Here is a 21,314-nt window from a genome sequence, read left to right on the forward strand (position 1 = left end):
CCGACCAGGGCCGGGGACAAACTGCAACCGAAGTACGTGCCCTTAGCCGGAACCGAACCCGGGTCTCTCCGGACCGCAGGCCGACGCTTTAACCGCTGAGCCAAACTGGCCAGGGCTAGCTGCTCTATTTTTAAAATCTTTCTTCAACTCCCTTTTCTCTTCACAACTCCTAGTTGTCCCTTTCTCTAATTATTATAAAAACATATCTCCATTGTTGCACTTATATTAATTATTCCATGGCTTTTTGAAGGTAGGAGTTGTGTTTTATCTTTATTCCTAAGTGCCTAGCACATAATCAGACAAAATAAATGTTTGCTGAATGAACAGACAAATGGAAGACTAAACACCATGTCATTTGAATTCCATAAGTCTGAGAAATAGGTAGTTTCTCAGTATGAAACCCAACTCACAGCTGAGAATGTTGAGGTCAGGAACATTAAGCAACTTGCCTCGAGGACACACAGCCATTTGATACTTTCCTCTATACCACACTTCTTGATTTTCGCAAACATTCCTGTTTCCCCTCACCTAACCTTACCTGAAATTTCTTCTATGCTATTTGCGCGCATATCCAGAAGGACTGTTCCGTTAATAAGGCAGCTCCTTAGCTCAAAGAGACTGTGCAGTGACAGCGTTGCCACATAGGGCTTGCTCCAGCGTTCGCCCCCGTCCTCCACATCTTCTTCAAACTTCAGCCACCTGAAAGCATTACAAAGAACTAGCTGCCAAAGATAAAAAATGAGGACTTTTCAAGAGAGAATCTTTCATGTAAGTCACAAAGAAAGATATCTGAATAATCATACTGAACTTGTAATGTAATCTCTATGTTCAGGGTACAATGGTAAGTGAAAACAGCAGGCTATAAAAATGCAAGATTAAGTATAGTTTAATTCCATTTTTATTTATAGAAATTAAAAAAAATACAAATACATACATGTATAAGACCCTAAATATTATATTCCTCATTATCCCTGGGGTTCTGCACATAATTTTCATTCTCTTTTTGCTTATCTTTATTTTCTAATTTTTTATAATGACCATATATTACTTATACAATTAAAAATAGATCTAATCTCTGCCCTGGATGGTTTGGCTCAGCGGTTAGAGCGTCAGCTTGCAGACCCAAGGGTCTCAGGTTCAATTCCTGGTCAGTAGCACGAACCTGAGTTGCAGGTTCAGCCCTGGTCAGGATCCTGCAGGAGGCAACCAATCCATGTCTCTCTCCTGCATCAATGTTTCTCTCTCTTCCTCCCTCCCTTCCACTTCATCTAAAAATTAGTGGGAAAATATCCTCAGATGAGGATAAAAAAAAACAAAAATAGATCTAATCTCTATCATTTGGATGCATTGAGAAATCACATTAATGAAATTATGTTTTTTTCCTTAAAAAGCCTATCCATGTGACCTTTAGCAATGTGCAAAGACAGAATGACAAGATTAATTGCCTTTTCACTTGGTATCAGGTCCACTGACTTGTTCAATCCTCTCTACCTGTAGAAAACATCCACAGATACAGCAGGCATCCAGGAAGAGCTGTTCCGATGTGAGCTGGAGCCACGCTTTGCTAGTTACCCACATTGCCTCTTACCCGGAGGCTCAGGCACACTGGCTTTGTATCATCCATAAGGCTCACTGGTCAGTTAGCAAAGGAGCATAGGCATGGCTCTAGTTAATCTAAGGGCTCATCTTGGGTTTGAGCCTCAGATAAGCACAGCCACTCTACAACTACCCCAGAAAGCCTACTGTTACACAGGCTATAATCTTGAGGGTCTCTATGAGGTTGGATTGTCCCATAGAAAGTTAGTCTCAAAAATTCTGGGAATTCCAGTGAATTAAAACCCAAATGACTCTATGGTTCACTGCAGGAAAAGTCTGGGTCTGTGCTCTGTCTTCTGGGCTAGATCCAAACCAAGGTGGCCCTGTCAAACATCACTCTAATCCTGACCTATAATATCAAAATAGCCCATGAAGTACTCTGGGCCTCAAACAAATAAAAGAGGACCTCAATCCCAGGCTCAAGGTAAACTGGCATAGGTGTGACTAGAGACACACACAGAGGCCAACAAACAGACTCTCCACAGAATACTCTGGAACTTCAGTCCTCCAGTCAGTCACCACTTCTCCCATGAAGGAATAAAAGACAGGCAGGCCTATCACTTGCTGAAAGGTAACATTACCTACCCGAGCAAACCCTGACCCAGTTTACTTCAGGGCCTTACCTGGCTGTCTCCTTCCACTCGGCATCTTCTCCCTCTTTCATACAGATCTCATCCAGCTCCGTGAACAGCTCATGAGGCACGTGCTCTTCATCGTCCTCAGTGCCAAGAATGAACTGAACACGCTGAGATGGTGTGTCTGGAAAACCAACCACAGAGAAAGACCTGCTCCCAGCCTCAGCTTAGAACAGAAATAGAATTCTGCCATACTTAGCATATCTGGGGGCCTTAAAACTTCAGAAGTATAGAGAAGGTAATCCTGAATGCAGATTTTTAAAAAATCTCTTTAGTCCTGGATACTTTAAAAAAAAAATCCCTTTTGTGAAAGTAGTGTTATGGAAGGAAAAAAATTATTAACTAAGACCTCTTGAAGAAAACCCACAAGAAACTGGAAATCTGATGAATCTGATCAAAAGGAATTATTAATTCTCTAGCAAATGATTTCACCTAGTATGGTATTGATTTGGGGGGCATGAACTGTATAGTTTTCAGGAAGATACTTTTGATTCTTAGAAGCATTTCTTCTTCTTGGAAGCAAGTTCTGAAAACTCTACAGAAGGGCTAAAGAATCAAGACCACCTGCTTAATGTCCATCACACTTTCCCTCAGCCTCACCAAGCCTCCGAGCCATGGACACCCACCTTCTCTTCCAGGGGTGATACCGTGGGCCAGGGCCTCCGGGCCTTCTTCCCCTTGGCTGGCTCCTTTGCCCCGGCCTCGTCTCCGGTGCTTCTGGCCATGGGTTCGGTGATGCCGATGGCTTTGCCGGCCCAGTGGCATCCGAACCCCCACATACAGAGTTCTATGACCTGAAAAGAAGCAGAAGGTCTGTAGAGAAAACCTTAAGTGAAAGGAGTCTAGCATATTTAAGAGGGGGGAAAAGATTATAGTTCTTTGGCCTGGTCACAACCCTGTAATGATAAAACTTCAAAGATTTCCAGAACTAAGGATACAGAGATCTTAGAAGTTGGAGGTCTTCTTTGCTTGCACGTAACTGCAAACCTTACAGGAGTGCTGTTAAGATCAAAGGAAACAATGTGCATGGACATTAAAGGCCAATACAATTGCTAGTTGTTATTACAACAACGATCTTATCAATTGTAAAAAAAACAATACAGCCACGCTACACAACTGCAACCAGTCTTGGCAGGAGGCAGCTTAGGAAAGTGGTTAAGTGTCCAGCTCAACCTGCCTGGGTCCAAAACTTGACCTCATCATTCACTAGCCTTGTGACCTTGAACACGTTTCTAATCTCTTTGTGTTAAAAAGGAATACTATAATTAATTATATAAAATATATATATATAAAAAAAAGGAATAGTATGCCCTGGCCAGTCGGGCTCAGCGGTAGAAGTGTCGGCCTGCGGACCAGAGAGTCCTGGGTTCAGTTTCCACTAAGGGCATGTACTTCAGTTGCGGTTCGTCCCCGGCCCTGGTTGGGGTCATGCAGGTGGCAACCAGTCGATGTCTCTCTCTCACATTGATGTTTCTCTCTCTTTCTTCCCCCCTCTCTCCCTCCAGCTGTATCTGAAGATAAATGCAAAACAAACAAACAAAAAAATGTCCTCGGGTGAGCATAAAAAAAAAAAAAGAGTACTGAAAGTTTATTATTTAAACTCAGAGGGGTTTTGTGAGCAGTATATCAGATAATATAGAGTGGGGTACTTCTGATCAAGACAGCAACATAGGTAAATGCGGTATTACCTCCTCCCACAACCACGTCAAAATCACAACTAAACCAAAGCACAACCATCATTCAGAACTGCCTGAAATCGAGCTGAATGGAAGTCCTACAACTATGAAATTAAAGAAGCAGCCATAACCCTGGCCGGTTTGGCTCGGCGGTTAGAGCGTCGGCCCAAGGACCAGAGAGTCTCGGATTCGGTTCCTGCTAAGGGCACATACCTTGGTTGCAGTTCATCCCCAGCCCCGGTTGGGGTCATGTGGGTGGCAACCAGTCGATGTGTCTTGCTTACATCCATGTTTCTCTCTCATCCTCCCTCTCCTTCTCCCACTATATCTGAATATAAATGCAAAAATGTCCTTGGGTGAGGATTAAAAAAATATTAAAAAAATAAAGCAGCAGCAGCCACATGGTGACTGGTAGGAGAGGTGGGGCAGAGGCACGAATGGGCTGGTCCCACAGCCACGTGTGGCAGATCAAAATCAGGGAGACACCTCCACTGTGAACGTCCTCCCTGAGGAGTGAGGGGGTCCCTGTCCCATACCAGGTGCCCAGCTCACAGTTCCAGTGCCAGGAAGAGAAGTCCCCATAACTTCTGGCTTGAAAAACCAGTTGGAACTGAGGTTGAGGGAGACTGAGGCTTCTAGAGCCCCAGGCAGCTCCTCTTAAAGGGCCCGCACATGAACATACTCGGACTTGCTCCCTCTAAGCTCGGCAGGAAGGCAGATTGAAATTCACCTGAGACATACAGGGAAGAACTGAACTGTTTGGCCTCGGGACAAGGGCTGGAGAGGCAGCTTTCTCTCAGACAGATGTGCTGGTGGAGGCCTTAGTTCCTTTGGTGAACCTCTCCCCGGGGTGGAAGACAGATGCCATATCTGGGACTCCAGCAACCTGGCTTACACTGTTTTCCCCACCCTGGTGATTCCCTGAGGCCCTGTCCCACCCAACTTTTGGGCCCACCCAAGCTGTTTCAAAAGGCTTTACCATAGGATTGGCCTGCTTTGGATCCTGCTTCAGAGTTTCCTGAAATCTCTAAAAAAAGCAGCATCTGGTCTCGGCAAGCTCCATATCTCTCGTTAAGTAGCCCCAGGTCTGGCAATAGAAGCAGCCAGCCTTGGTTCACAACTTGGCTTTTCCTGGGCACCTCCAAGCCCAACACTAGAAGCAACCATTGGCAGATCACTTTGTAGCTTAAGCCTGGCGGCTCCAGATAGAACACAGGCAGAGGCTGACCTTGTCCCAGAGTCAGCACACCCAGTGGACAGCTTCAAACCACATCGAAGCACCACCACCCAACCACCTCCACAAGTGACAGCCTCAATGAGTGGACTCAGTGGATACCAGAGCCTTGATGAAGTAAGTCTTGCTCTGTGTGGTGGGCCTCTACATGCTGATACTTCAAGGTAGTCAGAGGCCAGTGGGCAGTGGGCAGAGCCAGTCCTTGCAGCTGATCAGCCTGAGTAGATCCCTCCCATTGATGTGCCAATAGCAATTAAGACTCAATTACAACAGAAGGGTATACTGTCCACACTAAAGCTGCACCTCGAGGCCCAGGTGAAGTGATCAGGAAGGCTGTGCTACTGGATCCTACAGGACACCTACAACAATAGGCCACTCTACAAAGCCTAGGAGACATAGCAACTCTACTTAATACATAAAAACAATCACAGGGAAGCAGCCAAAATGAGGCAAGGCAAATAAACATGTCCCAAATGAAAGAAAAAAACAAAACTCCAGGAAAAGAACTAAACAAAATGGAGATAAACAATCAATCAGATGCAGAGTTCAAAATACTGGGTATAAGGTTGCTCAAGGAACTTGGCGAGATATTCAAAGAACTTCAAGGACCTTAAGGAGACCTCCAAAAAACTTGGTGAGAACATCAACAACATAAAAAAGGAACAGTCAGAAATGAGGGATGCACTAACTGAAATAAAAAATAATTTACAGGGAATCAATAGTAGAGTAGGTAAAGCCAAGAAACAAACCATTGTTTTGGAATATAAGGAAGCAAAAAGCACCCAATTAGATCAGCAAAAAGAAAAAAGAATCCAAAAAAATGAGGATAGTGTAAGGAGCCTCTGGGACAACTTCAAGTGTGCCAACATTTGCATCATGGAGGTGCCAGAAGGAGAAGAGAGAGAGCAAGAAATTGAAAACCTATTTGAAAAAATAATGACAGAAAACTTTCCTAACTTGGTGAAAAAAAACAGACATACAAGTCCAGGAAGCACAGAGAGTCCCAAACAAGATGAACCCAAAGAGGTCCACACTAAGACACATCACCATCAAAATACCAAAGGTTAAAGACAAAGAGAGAATCTTAAAAACAGCAAGAGAAAAGCAGTTCATTACCTACAAAAAAGCTTTCATAATACTGTCGGTTGATTTCTCAAAAGAAACTTTGCAGGCCAGAAAGGAGTGGCAAGAGATATTCAAGGTGATGAAAAGCAATGACCTATAACCAAGATTACTCTATCCTGCAAAACTATCATTTAGAATTGATGGGCATATCAAGAGTTTCTCAGACAAGAAAAAGCTAAAGAGTTCATCACCACCAAATCAGTACTATATGAAATGTTGAAGAATCTTCTTGAAGGAGAAGAACAAAAATATGAACAATAAAATGGCAATTAATACATATCTTTCAACAATCGAATCTACAAACAAAATGAACAAGCAGAACAGAAACAGACTTGTAGGTACAGAGGAGTTTTTGTTGCTTGCCAGATGGGTGGGGGATTGAGGGTGGTGGTGAAAAAGATGAAGGAATTAAGAAGTACAAATTGGTTGTTAGATTGATGAACCTCAAATGGAAGTGGGGATGGAGGGTGGGATGAGATAAACCAAAGAACTTCTATACATATATGCATAACCAATGGACACCGACAATAGGGTAGGGAAGGCAGGAGGAGGGCTGGATTGGGGAGGAGGGGTCAATGGGGAAAAATGGAGGGACATCTGTAATATATTTAACAATAAAGATGAGTTAAAAAACAAATAAAACATTTAAAAAATAATGTCTAAAATGCTTAACACAATGCTGGAATAAATTTTAGCAGCCAGTATATTCTAGGATCAGTTTCCACCATCTTTTTTTCTTCTGTACTGTTGAATGCACAGTGTAGACTAGCATGAGAGACTAGTTACAAATCAGAAGGAGTATAGGGTTGGGGTCATATGGGGATATATTAAATAATTCTACAAAAAGAGGGGAACATGAAAAAATGATCCAATAGCATTTCTCTCTAGTTCCTCCTTTCCTTGCTCCCTCATTCCTTCCATAAACCTTATTTTGTTCTGTTCATGACTTACAGGTCTCTCTCACCTCCATCTGGCTTCACTTGCCTTCCTGCCTAGCCAGAAGCTTCCAGGAGGATACGCCCACCCCCAACACACAGAGCTTTGGTTTACCCCACTCTGCCCAGTTACTGCTGATCTGCACTCTAGATCTCAGGCTGACTCCCAACATCTTCCATCACAAAAGCTGTTCCAGTCTTTAGTCACTGTCTTCAAATTCACAGCCTTCTCCACGTTTTCTCCCCCTGAGCAGGTGACCTCGCTTCACATTTTAACAAGAAGACTCAGGCCCTCTCACATAAGCTCCTCCACCTTAGCCTGGCTCACTTTCCTCCCCGAGTTTCTCCTCTTTGCCAGGCTAACAAGCATCTCTTCCCACCCCTCTGGAATTCTCCATCAATTATACCCGACTCTCCTTTCCCTCCACAAGTTTCTCCTGACTACATACACACGCACGTCTTTCTTATCTTAAAAAGAAACTTTCCCAATGCAGTGCTACTCTCCCACGTTTCTGACTGGCTTCTTCCCTTCTCCATCAAACCACTTACAAGAATGGTCTGCCAACCTAGCTCCCTTTCCTCACCGATTCCTTGTTCCTTTACTGCATACGACCATTCTCCACTGAAACTGCCCTCCTTAGATACACCCCAAAGACCACCAAATCTCTATCATCTTATGTCTCTCTCACTTCAATTAAAAGACTTTGTTGAGAGCCCACCATGTTGCAGACAGTATCCAAATCCCTTGACCACTTCCTCCCCTTGGTGGTCTGAGCTCCCTCACTCACTTGCCTGCCCTGCCGCCCTCCCTCACTCACTTGCACTCCTCTGACAGTACTTGTTCATCCCTTCCACAATCCCACGATCCACCAAAGAAAGGCTCCCCGGGTTTCCCTCCTTGAACCTTTCTTCTCTTTGTTTAGTGATATTTACTCCCCTGAGTTCACTTCAAAGTTCACTTCTACAAATGACCCCCAAGTCTTTATCTGAATTATTCAATTATGTCCCAAAGCAAATCACCATCCTCCATCTCAAAGCAGGCCCATACTAATTTCTTTATGTTTCTGTCCATGGCATCGCCATTCTCTCAACTTTCCAGGCTCAAAACCACAGAATTACCTTAGATTTCCACCTCTACCCTTCCCCCTCAGGGCTCCAATCCTATAGATTAGGGATGTCAAACCTTTCTCTCCTCCCACTTGGACCTCCTTCCTTTCTCCCAGACCAATTCAATCTTCCTGAAGCACTTTTCTGATCACTGCTCACTCCTACACAGCCAGCACCCATCATGCTTCGGCATGCTCGGGACCCCAGCCTCCTTTCTAGTCTTTTCTTCCTCTAGGACAAATTATATATTCAATAGGAAAATAAAGAGAAAGATCTCTAAAAGAACTGAGTGATCAGCTCAAGAGAGACAAAAGTGAAAATCCCACACATGCTCACATTGAATAAATGTTCTCGGAGAAAAAATATCTATGGATGTTTACCTTCTGCATCTACTTTAGCAAGAGAATGGCTTGGTTTTGACTCTGTCTCCTCCTCATGGTCTTGGCTGCTGCAGCTACTATCATCTCATACTCTTTCTTCAAACCACTATTCTACAAATGTGCCAGTGCTCTCTGGACATCAACATGGCTCACTCCTTCAAAATTTATTACAATGTACTTTCCTTCATGGTATTATTTCTGATCTTGCTGATCAGATGTGCCACCTCCTTCCTCTAAATCTCCAGAGTCCTTGGGTAGTAGTCTCTTGTGCACTCACTTTATGCCTTGCATTAATTAGAGTCAAGCCTCTAGCCCTGGCTAGTTTTGCTCAGTGGTTAGAGCATTGGCCCACAAACCAAAGGGCAATGGGTTTGATTCCTAGTCAAGGGCATGTACCTGGGTTGCAGGTTCCATCCCCAGCCCCAGTCAGGGTCTCATGGGAAGCAACCAATCGATGGATGCGTCTCTCTCACATAATGTTTCTCTCTCTCTCTCTCTCTCCCCCCCTCCCCTTCCTCCCTCCCTTCCATTCTATCTAAAAATCAATGGAAAAAAATATCCTCGGGTGAGGATTAACAACAACAACAACAAAATAATAATAATAATGATAATAATTGCCCTGGCCAGTTTTGCTCAGTGGTTAGAGCATCAGCCTTCGGACCAATGAGTCACAAGTTTGATTCTGGTCATGGGCACATACCTCGATTGCAGTTCATCCTCGGGCCTGGTCAGGTCGTGTGGGAAACAACCAGACGATGTGGCTGTATCACAGCGATGTTTCTCTCTGTCTCCCTCTCTCTCCCTCCCTCCCACTCTATCTAATGATAAATAGAAAAATATCCTCGGGTAAGGAAGGAAAAAAAAATAATAATAATAATAAAGTTAAGCCTCTATCCATGTTATCTCCCACTATTCATTTGCAAGCTCGTCAAGGTCCCAGGTCAGACCTTCTTCCTTTTGCAATCCTTCACATAACAAAGTACACAGTGTTTTATACATGGTCATCTCTCCACATATCCAGAAAATAGAATAAATCCTAGGAACATAAACCCGCAGGAGAACATAATATGACCTAAGAAGGCCTCTAATTTGGAGAGAACCACAAAAGCAATAAGTAACCAACATGAAGGTGTTTAGGGTGGATGAAATACTCACCAGGGCATGAGAGGATTGAGAAAATCCTAGCCAACCTGATCATTGAAAGCTTAGTCCTGGAAGATTTCCTAGATAAGGAGACTTCATGGAAAGTTAACAACTCTTCATTTTCTTCTCTACCCAGCAATGGGGTTTCCTAAGACTGTGCTCAACTTCTCCTTTGGGGGTTCCTTAATAGTGCTCTCCACTTCCAAGTGGGGTTAAAATGCCTTGGAGTGCTACTCTAACACCCTTTTCTTTATTTCTCCCTCCTTTTTTTTTGTCCTCTGTCTTTCAATTTCCAAAGTGATAATGCAAAATAAAAAAGAAACAGTGAGGATTAGACGGGAAGATGATCAGAGATTAGTTAAAGTGTTAAGAAGCAGGCAGGCCCTAGCCAGTTTGGCTCAGCAGTGATAGCGTCAGCCTGTGGACCAGAGAGTCCAGGGTTCAGTTCCCACTGAGGGCACATGCCTTGGTTGTAGTTCATCCCTGGCCCCAGTTGGGGTCATGTGGGTGGCAACCAGTTGGTGTGTCTCTTTCATGTTGATGTTTCTCTCTCTCTCTTCCTCCCGCTCTACCTGAAGATAAATGCAAAAATATCCTTGAGTGAGGATAACAAATTAATTAATTAATTGATTGAATAATTAAAAAAGAGGCAGGCAGGACTTGCCTTGGCCAGTTTGGCTCAGTGATTACAGTGTTAGCTTGCAGACCAAAGGGTCTTGGGTTTGATTTCAGTCACAGGCATGTACCTGGGTTGCAGGTTTGATCCCTGGGCCCCCATCAGGGTTGTGTGGGAGGCAAACCAATTGATATGTCTCTCTCACATCGATTTTTTTTTTCTCTCTCTCTCCCTCCCTCCCCCCTTCCACTCTCTTTTAAAAAAAAAGAAATGAAAAAATATCCTCAGATGAGGATTAACTAAAAAAAAAAAAAAAAAGAATAATAAGCAGGCAGGATAATAAAATATTTAGTCTGGTAGAATCCCACCTCTTCCACACTGCCTATCTCAGGATAGTCCTGTTGACTTGGGCACATCTCAGGACATTTTTGACAGGCAGGTTTCTACATATAATGTAGTCATCTTGCAACTTAACTGAAACAGAAATATAACTATGAGAAGTCATTTTCTTAGATGTGGGATTCCAGACCTCTAACATTATCAGTGAAAACGATAGTATGAAAATGACTAAATTGAATACTATCTTAATAAAATACCATCTGTTAACTAACAATGTTCATCTCTAGTATTTAATTAGGTCCCTGTAGTACACCACTGAGGTCAACTCAGGCTGGAGTTACCTAATTGTGCCAGGTCCTATCCCAAGGGCTGGGGATACAGTATTGAACAGCACAAAATCCCTGTCCTCAAGACACAGATTCTACTTGGGGAAGACAGACATCATAACAACAAAAACATATTACTTAAAATCTTGCTAATTATTATAAATAAATCCAGTGAAGTGCTAGAGTGCTTGTGGTAGAGGGCAGGATGGAGAAGGGAGACTTCAGCTAAGATGATGAGAACAGACATCCCAGTGATGAGAAGGTCATGAGAAGACCTGGAAGAAGAGTGTTCCAGGAAGAGAAAGATCGTGTGCCAGGCCCTACAGTGGCAATGTGTGGGGCTGGTTCCAAGGCAAAGGATAGCCAGTAAAGCCAAAACAAGAAGAAAGAGGAAAGGGGAGGAGGGAGAAAGGTTAAAGAGACAGACAGGCACAGACATGAAGAACTTGTGAGCCAAGAAAAGCATAATTAGATCCTAGAGAATCACTTCAACCACCCCCTAAAACAGTAACCTGAGTGTTGTAAAATCAGGTGTGTCTAGGTAGAGCTGGACTTAGGTGAAGAACAGTCTGAGGGGTGACTTTCAGTCCTTCAGTAGGGCCATGCCAACCACGTGCTGCTGCTTCTCAGCAAATCCCCCAGAATGTTACTGGCCAGGCTAGGACTTCACTTCTCCATAAACACACTCCAAATATTTCCACTGGGCTCGTGCTGTATATTGCTAGTATTACTTAACTATATTCTAAAGAGAAATTGAGAAGGCAGTGATTAGATATTAGAACCCATGTTATTAGATTTTATTTTCTTGGTTAATTTACTCCCTGACACTATTAAAGTGAAACAAGGAGGTTGGACCGAGTGACTTCTCAGGGCTTGTCCACATGATGGCCAGTCCAGGTTCTAATGTTCAAAACCTAAGAAAGGCTGGGGCTAAGGCTTTCTCTGAAGAAGTCACAATGGTTATTGTTCTCATTCTTCTTCTTATTGCTGCAAAAAGAGATTATAAAAGAGACTCAGTAGCCTTGGCTGGTTTGGCTCAGCAGTTAAAGCATCAGCCCATGGATCTGAGAGTCCCAGGTTCGGTTCCCACTAAGAGCACGCACCTCAGTTGCAGTTTGTCCGTGTCTCCAGTTGGGGTCGTGTGAGTGGCAATCACTCCGTGAGTCTCTCTCACGTCGATGTTTCTCTCTCTCTCTCTTCCTCCCTCTCTCCCTCCTACTCTATCTGAAGATAAATGCAAAAATGTCCTCGGGTGAGGATAAAAATAAATAAAAAACATAAAAGGGTCTCAGTAAATGTTTGTTGAGTAAATAATGTATGGCTTTGCTTGATATTTAAATTCCCACTAGGCACAACGGGGAAAACATCCTATAGATGCCTTTGATGGCTCTGTAGAAAGTAAAGTAAAGCCTAAATCTTAGAGAAAGAACACTCCTTCCTCCGAGTCTCAGTAAAGTTCTTTTAGCCTAATCAGTTCTCACAAACATTAGCCAACCACAGTGCCGGCCTTTTGAAAACACCAGCAAGACAAGCATTAATGAAAATAAGCCCTTGCAGAGGTCCAAGTAGCTATCAGAAAATTAGACATCAGTTTCTAGGCTGGGAACTCTGAAGCAGAAACTTAGGTTTTCTGAGTGAAATCAGCAGAAGAGATGACAAACGGATACAAGGAAATTAATATAGCACCAATAAAATCCAGTCATAGCTGGATTCTGGCAGCTTAGTGACCTCGATAAACTAATCCTATCTCACTTCACTAGCCATTCAACTGCTCTCCTACCTTCACAAGCCCCATCCCCCTCATATACCTATCAACTCAACCAAATTCCACCTCTTCCCATCTAATTCTCCATTCTTTTTTCCACTCATTGCCAAATCTACTCTTTGGGGGGTCGAGCTGTATACAAATATAAGTATTCATTTGGTAAAACTTATGGGAAAGATGTAACAGTGTATATTGTTAAAAATAATTATGTATACAAACATAGAGAACAATCATTAGTGAACTGGGACTGAATCTCGTGGAACAGGACAGAAGTCACAGCTGGGATGCACCCTTCAAATGCAGAATGGATTCACCATTCCCTACCTGCTGTTTCCCTACCAAGAGTACAGACAGAACTCATTAGCACACACAAAAGGTGTCCCTCTCCCCTGGGCTAGAGGTTGATGCAGTCAATAACCACCAGGGGGAATGTTACATGTGGTTTTTTTTTCTTTTAAACTTATAAATATGAGCAAATGGCTCTTACATATTTGTTAAAAACTTAGTAGAAGGCACTAAACGTATTCTAGGATTCATTACTCTAGTAGTTAATCAGGAACAATGATCTGCCTGAAAAAACTGGAAAAATCTATTCTTCTAACTAAAGCAACTGCTTCGTGTTCCTCTGGGCCTGGGAGAGGACATCATGGACTATTGCTATTCATGAGTTTATATTTGGAAATCAGTTCTAATGTTTGCTTTTGACTCCTCTCCTATATTAAAAAAGAAAAAAGCAATGTCATGGTTTAATGCACCATCTACTACAGATGGAATTAACTTACGCAAAAGTCCCACATTTACAAAAGTCTCTCACAATGTCAAGAGACTAAATCTCAGAGTAGATCTGAAAATAGACGAGGAAATGACTTATGTCACGTAGGGTAGACAGTGTGGAATAAAGGGGAAGGAAGATCAGGGATTTATCTGCAGCCACAGAACTTTGTATCATGGCCTACATATCGAATCAGAATATATTACACTTGTCTCCCATCCAATTGAGACTGATTTTATCCCACACCTTCAAGAGACGATGCCACCCTGAGTCTGAGTCTGAGTCTGAGAGCTGCCCTCACAGGAGGTTGGGGAAGAGCCCACAGCGTGGCCAGCCCTGGAGCAAATCCCTCTTCTCTCCAGCGCTGCTCTAGAACCACATCAGACCTGAGAAGCAGACGCATTTGTCTTTGATTTGCTTAGAGTGCTTTCTTAAAATAGTGCTAACATAAATAAGATTCTAGTTTTCAAGAAGGATCTATGTATAAAGGACCATTTTCCAACACACTACCACCTAGTAATGACATCATAATAGATGACTATCTTTTATGGCAAAATGGAGAATGCATGGATAGATGAGGTCATCATGAGAAGCTGCTCCTACTGCCAGTTACTCAGCTGACCTCTGAGGAAGGAACACAGTCCTCAGGATTCAAGAGAGATTGCCCAAGTTTTTTATTCTACTCCCCAATAGACAAGAGTGTTTATAAATGGTTACCTCCGTGCAGAGGAGGAAGGTCTAGTGGGCCCAAACAGCTACACTGAGAGTGACACTGCTCCCACGGAGCAATAAGAAGGCAGAGAGGCAACAGGATTATCAAGGCAGAAGGAGGGCAGATAATACATAAAAATGTTTGTATAATGGAGCAAGATGTTGTGATTGGGTGGTTAGTGCTGGACACTGTCCTCCCTCGCAGGCAGTGTGACAGAGCAGAGAAAGCAGACTTCCATCCTGTCTCACCTGCCCTCAGACTACATCAGCGACTTACAATACCCGACTATTAGTCAGGGGCACAGACCTCTTTTTCCTTAGATTGTCAAATGAAAAACTTTAAAAATGACAACATCCCTGGCTGGATGGCTCAGTTAGTTGGAGCACTGTCCCATACACCAAAAGGTTGAGGGTTCAATTACTGGTCAGGGCACATACCTAGGTTGCGAGTTCAATCCCCGGTTGGGGCACATAAGGATGTTTCTCTCTCAAATCAATCTCTCTCTCTCTCTCTCTCTCTCTCTCTCTCTCTCTCTCTCCTCAATAAAAAGCATATCCTCAGGTGAGGATTTAAAAAAAAAATCCCAGCTGGTGTGGCTCAGTGGACTGAGTGTCATCCCATAGACTGAGAAGTTCTGATTCGATTTCCGGTCAGGGCTCATGCCCGGGTTGTGGGCTTGATTCCCAGTAGGGGGGCCTTCAGGAGGCAGCCAATTGATGTTTCTCTCTCACATCAATGTTTCTATCTCTCTCTCCCTTCCTCTCTCTGTAAAAAAATTAAAAAATTTAAAAAATGACAACAGCCAACACAATAATAGCTGTCTGGTGTGAATGAATCAAAATTATACCTATTTTTTTGTCAGATCATCAAAAATTATGTTTTTTGGTGTGCTGCAAAATTTTAGTAATTAATTTGTATGCCGTGAGATTAAAAAAAAAAAAAGGTTGAAAATTATTGGGTTAGATGATCGTGGGTAGTTTCCCTTAAAATAGGGAAAAAACCAACCTGTCTTTGTCGTTGAGAAGATAAAAAAGACAGCTTGTACAAAAGCCACAAAAGGTCATTCAAATGTTAGCCTCCCACCCCCCATGCCCTTTCCTTCTCCCACTTTCTCCCAGTTGCTGAAACCCACAGTGGCTCTTCCATCTGATTAAAATAACTTGGGAAACTTGACCTTGCTATATCCAAACTCCACTGACCTCCACAGAGCCACCCACATAAGTTCTCATGGTAACAGATGCAGAGGCTGAGTCAGCCTCTAGAGCTTTCACTCTCCCCATCCAAAGGACAAGTTTTCTCTGGGGATTGTACAACTTTGATGAAAAAAGACGTCACGGGAACCAGCAGTACAGAGAGGATTTTTCACATGCTGTCCTTGTCATTAGAAAGTTGCTGTATCATAGCCTTCAACTTTGCAGGGAATGCTGCGGAGAGTTCACAAATGCTTTTGAGCCAAATGTGGGTTCTCATTAAAGCTATACTAGATAGGATCCTTTCTCTAATAAACCCGAGCATCACCGCCTCTCAGGAAACTAGGCCTCATGGGAAAAAGAAAAGCACAAGGACACCACACAGTGGGCCTGTGGGAGCTAAGGGTGCAGCAGGAGAGAAAGGAAGAAGAGCCTTAATAAGGTCAACTAGAAAGAATAGGTCAATAAAAATGCCTCTTTCTGTCCACTTCAGTTGGATTTTTATATAACTCTCTGCTATGAATCTTAAAGACTATGTTATAGGTATGTACGTGCTTTTCCCTTTTCTTGCTTAGATAAAAATGCCAGGCAGAAATGGGTTTAGTTAGAAGGAAAGAGTTCAAACACTGTAAATGGGGTAAAAGCAGGGTTTTATAGCCAAATGGAGCTTTAAAAAATCATTTTTCTTTTAAAATTTTGTATATATTTATATATCTAAGCAGTTGTCAGGAATCAATAAACTGATATGAGTACTTCACATTCTCATGGAATAGGTCATTTATTAATGTTTATATTGGACTTCACAATGCTCAGAGCACTGTCTCACAGGCTAACTATTAATTAGATCCTAATAGTAAGACAGGTATTTTATCCCTACTTTTATTTAACAGACAAGGAAATTGAGGCTAAAGGAAATTAAGGGATTTCCCCCCAAGGTCTCACAGCTAGTGAGAGTTAGGGCTCAAACCCAGGTCTCCTGATGACAAAACTGTTCCCTCCACACCAGGTTGCCTCTCACTAATTTCCCCCATTACATAGAACAGTGGCTCTTACCTTCCAACTCTTCTTTCTCATAGTGAATGTTGAGAATTGTGCTGGTCCCACCCTGATCCACCACAGCTTCTTCATCTGGTCTCTGTTAAAACATAAATAAATAGTCATAATAATACCCATACATTCATTCAAACATTCAGTTAAGTACCATGTGTCAGACTCTTTATGCAACACTTGGAAGAAAAACACAATGGTGTATATATATTTTTTAATTTGAACCTCACAATAACTTTGAGATACAAGCATGGCAGCCATTCTCTTTCTCATTTTATAAATGAGCAGCCTGAGACTCAGAAAACATTAAATAATTATTGCTCAAGATCCACAAGTAGGATAAAAAGCAGAGTTGGGACTGAGGACAAGTCTTATGACTGCAGATCTCATGCCTTCTCACCTCTGCACTCCATTTATACATCCATATAACAGGCTGGCATTTTGTAAGTGGTGCCAACCACATTGTCTCAGTTTGTGTAAATTGGTCTCCTTAACCTCTGCAGCACTTGAGCCTGTTTAACTCTCTGTCCTTGAAATTCTCCTTCCTGCTCCCTGACCAAGTCTTCTCTGTCTCATCTTAAGGCCCATCTTCTTTCTCTAAATATAATTCCCAAGGAAGAGTGGTCTACCTTTTTGTTTCCCTCACTTGAGTATTACAATTTCAACAGCAGAAACAGTGTGTCTCAGTATCTCACAAACCACTGGGATGCCACACCTCAAGACTCATGTGTCTAAAACCAAACCAATCTTCCTTCCAAAACTAGCAGCCTGTGCTCATTTACTTACTCTTTTCTATGGCCCCATCATTTCTTAGTCCACATTTGATTTATCAAACATATTTATTCATCCATTCCATATATATATGAAGTGCCTATTATATGCCTTCAGGGAAACAGTTCTCTTTTCTTATCAAGGCTTCCTTTGCAATTTCCCTCAAATTCACTCTCATCTCACATCCACTCTGTCCCATACTCTCCAACGCTTTCAGTCACGCTGAACATTCTCTTTTCAGTTCTGGAACCATACTCACTGTCTTCCCTGAGCGCTGCTCCTTCTGCCTGCAGCCACCATCCCTGCCTACTATCCCCACCCCCAACACCAGCAACTAATAACTTACTCAGCATCCCATAGATCTCAGCCTAAATGCACTTCTTGGAAAGCCTTCCCTGACTACCACTCTTCTAAACTAAGCTAGGCCTCCCAATTTTTATGCCCCACAGCACACTGTACTTCTCCTTGGGAGGGACCGCATCTGTCTTCCTCACCACTGTTTCCCCAGCACTCTGTACAGACTTTCCAAGAGTAGGTGCTCAGTAAATCTTTGTTAAAAGAAGAATATAATGGCACCTACTTTATCAAGACCTTCACCGTACCCTGAATTATTTAAAAAATATATCTTAGTTGATTTCCCTGCTAGTCTGTTTTCCTTACCAAACCTGCAGCTCCAGCCAGGCTTCTGATCCCACGAGCACCATGCACATTCCCACCTTCATGCCTCTGCTCACAACTGTCCAGTCATCTAACGCTCCCCCTTCCCCAACTCTCCAGCACACAAGTCCTCACCATCCTTCCAGGTCCTGCTCAAATGTCCAGCTTACTATTCTAATTTTACTATTTTGTAGTTATCATCTATGCCTCCAAATAAGGCAACCCTGAATATAAGACAATTCATTTTTCTAAAAAGAAGATTCAAAAAAAGTTTTTGAGGTCAATTTAAATAACCTTTTAGGAAAGTAGATGAAATACTCAAATATCACCTTAAAATATCTTATTTATTAATTTAGTTGTATAGACATATATTTAAAAGTATATATTATTACTACTATGGAATAATCTCCAAAATATAATATTAAGTATAAAAATTAAGGTGGAGCCCTGGCCAGTTTGGCTCCACGGTTAGAGCGTTGGCTGGTGGACCAGAGAGTCCCGGGTTCAATTCCCATTAAGGGCGCGTACCTCAGTTGTGGTTTGTCCCCAGCCCTGGTTGGGATCGTGTGGGTGGCAACCAATCAATGTGTCTCTCTCACGTCAATGTTTTTCTCTCGCTCTCCCTCCCACTCTATCTTAAATGCAAAAATGTCCTTGAGTGAGGTAAAAAATAATAATAATAAGATGGACCCTGGCTGGTGTGGCTCAGTGGTTGAGCATTGACTCATGCACCAAGAGGTCTCTGGTTTGATTCCTGGTCAGGGCACATGCCCAGGTTGTGGGCCAAATCCCACGTTGGGGGCATGCAGGAGGTGGCCAATTGATGCTCTCTCTCACTGATGTTTCTCTCTCTCTCTCTCTCTCTCTCTCTCTCTCTCTCTTTCCCTTCCTCTCTAAAATCAATAAAAAATAAAAATTAAGGTGAAAAAAACTACAATTTTTGTCTAAGAAAGGGTTTTGGGCCAAAAGCATCTGCTTATACTTAAAAATATATAAGGGAAGATTATAAGCCATAAAAGATGTTTTGAAATAGTTACTATAGACGGAGAGAGGACACAGAGGAAAGGAGACACAGATAGAAACTAAAATTCTATGAAGATACCTTATTTTATAAATATTTCACATAATTTTAAAACAAAATTTTAAATTTTAAAAGCAATTCCCAGAAATCAAAAACAAAATAAAAACAAATGCCAAATTAATGGCATAACTATTCCAAGATAAATTATTCCAAGTAATTTTAAAATATAATAAGTTGAATATCCTTAGTGGGATATTCCCTAAGGACAAAAAAAATTGGAAAAGATCTTAAACTGCTTTTTAGCTACCATATTGTTGGTTGTAGTGTCGGTGTTATTGTTCTGAGACTGTTGTGTATTGTGAGATCAAACAAATAATTATGTGAACTTTTTCTGTCACAGTGTGACTGAGAATTGGGGTTCTCAGCAGGGGTGAAAAGAGATATAATTGTAAGATAGAAGTCAAGTAAAAACCAATGTAGTCCTGAATTAATATTGGAAGTATCAACAAGAATATATGATGTATTTTTATCTGTAAATGTTTTTAAATTTATATTTTCTAGCTCTGTCCACTCAAAAGCCCTAGAAAAAATGGTCAGCCGATAGCAATGAGTATCATTAGCACCTAAATTGTGGTCTCTTAAAGTACCATTTTCTACTAAAAAGCATACAAAGACAACTAGAGTTGTGTTAAAAGGACTCAGTAGCCAACTTGAAGAGGTCCCTTGCCAAAAATAGGACAATTTGATAACCAATAAGAGTAATAATTGCAACAGATTGAATATATCAAATATATTACAATCCACGAGTTCATAATGTCACCTCAAAAATGAACTGATTGGCCTGGCTGGTGTGGCCCAGTGGACAGAGTGTCATCTTATGGACCGAGACCTCCCCGTTAGATTCCCAGTCAGGGCACATGTCCGGGGTTCAGGGTCAATCCCCAGTAGGGGGTGTGCAGGAGGCAACTGATTGATGTTTCTCTCGCACATTGATGTTTCTATCTCTCTCCCTAAAAAAATCAATAAAAACTTCTTTTTAAAAAAAATTAAATGGCCAACATTGGAAGATAATGCTAATAAACTAACTGATAAAAATTATTTCTGGTTTTCCCATATAAATTGTACCATAGAGTAGATGAAAGAAATTTTTTTTTAAATATGTTTTTATTGATTTTTGAGAGAGAGCGATAGAAACATTGATAAAAGAAAAACATCGATCCACTGCCTCCTTCACACCCCTCACTGGGGATGGAGCCCACAAACCGGGCATGGGCCCTGACCGGGCATGGAACCCGGGACCTCTCAGTCCATGGGACGACACTCAATCCACTGAGCCACACCGGCCAGGTGAGAGAAGTTTCTTATTATAAAAAAGAATAAGTGGAAAAGGAGTGTTAGAATTAGAAAATTGTTGTTTTGCAGTCCAAATGGATTGCATTGATTTTCAACAGCCACTAACATCACAGAGAGAGAGACAATCATTTGCCTCCTAATGGGAGACTTTATCACCACCCATGAGGCAATCTTACCAAATAAATTGTCCCTGAATCTGATCAAGCCTCTAAATCCAAATACCAATTTACTGAAAACACAGTGAATCAGCTCGACCAGTGTGACTCAATGGCTGAGCATTGACCCATGTACCAAGAGGTTACCAGTTCAATTCCCGGTCAGGGCACATTTGGCCCGTGTTGTGGGCCAAATCTCCGGTGGGGGGCATGCAGGAGGTAGCCAATCAATGTTCTCTCTCATCGATGTCCCTATGTTTCTCCTCCTCTCCCTTCCTCTCTCTAAACTAACTGAAATAAATTTTTTGGTTATTTTTTAAATACTTATTAAAAATTATGACTTTTGAGACAATGGAAAATTTGAATATTGACTAGATCCTTCATGTTTTTAAAGAAATTGTTAGTTTTCTTTTTAGGTTAGTATTCTGCTTATTTTTTTAAGAATCCTTATCTTTTAGTGATACATACTCAAATATTTATAGATAAAATTGAAAGATTACAGATATGTAAAATAATAACTTAGAAATATTAGTTTATTATTACATTTTATAAGTTGTTTTTTTTTTTTTTAATCCTCACCCAGGGATATTTTTCCATTCATCTTCAAGATAGAGTGGGAGAGAAACATCGACGTGAGAGGGACACATTGATTATTGCGTCCGACACAACCCTGACCAGGGCCGGGGACAAACTGCAACCAAGGTACGTGCCCTTGACCGGAATAGAACCCGTGGCTCTTGGTTCAAGGGCCAACACTCT

At 42.0% G+C, this 21,314-nt stretch overlaps 1 protein-coding gene across 2 annotated transcripts in view; it reads right to left on the reverse strand.

Moving 5' to 3' along the window:
• The window catches only part of SLC4A8 (solute carrier family 4 member 8), an 89,723-nt gene that overhangs the window by 58,741 nt on the left and 9,668 nt on the right, over window positions 1-21,314 (reverse strand). For both annotated transcript variants that reach the window (XM_036251369.1, XM_036251368.1), the window contains exons 2-5: window positions 16,605-16,686; window positions 2,858-3,025; window positions 2,220-2,355; window positions 539-699 (exon numbers count right to left, since the gene is read on the reverse strand). In XM_036251369.1, coding sequence (XP_036107262.1) covers window positions 539-699; window positions 2,220-2,355; window positions 2,858-3,025; window positions 16,605-16,686 — 547 coding nt within the window. The remainder of the gene's footprint in view (window positions 1-538; window positions 700-2,219; window positions 2,356-2,857; window positions 3,026-16,604; window positions 16,687-21,314) is intronic.

The sequence above is a fragment of the Molossus molossus genome, unplaced genomic scaffold (genome assembly GCF_014108415.1).
Source record: "Molossus molossus isolate mMolMol1 unplaced genomic scaffold, mMolMol1.p scaffold_m16_p_10, whole genome shotgun sequence".
Taxonomy (NCBI): domain Eukaryota; kingdom Metazoa; phylum Chordata; class Mammalia; order Chiroptera; family Molossidae; genus Molossus; species Molossus molossus.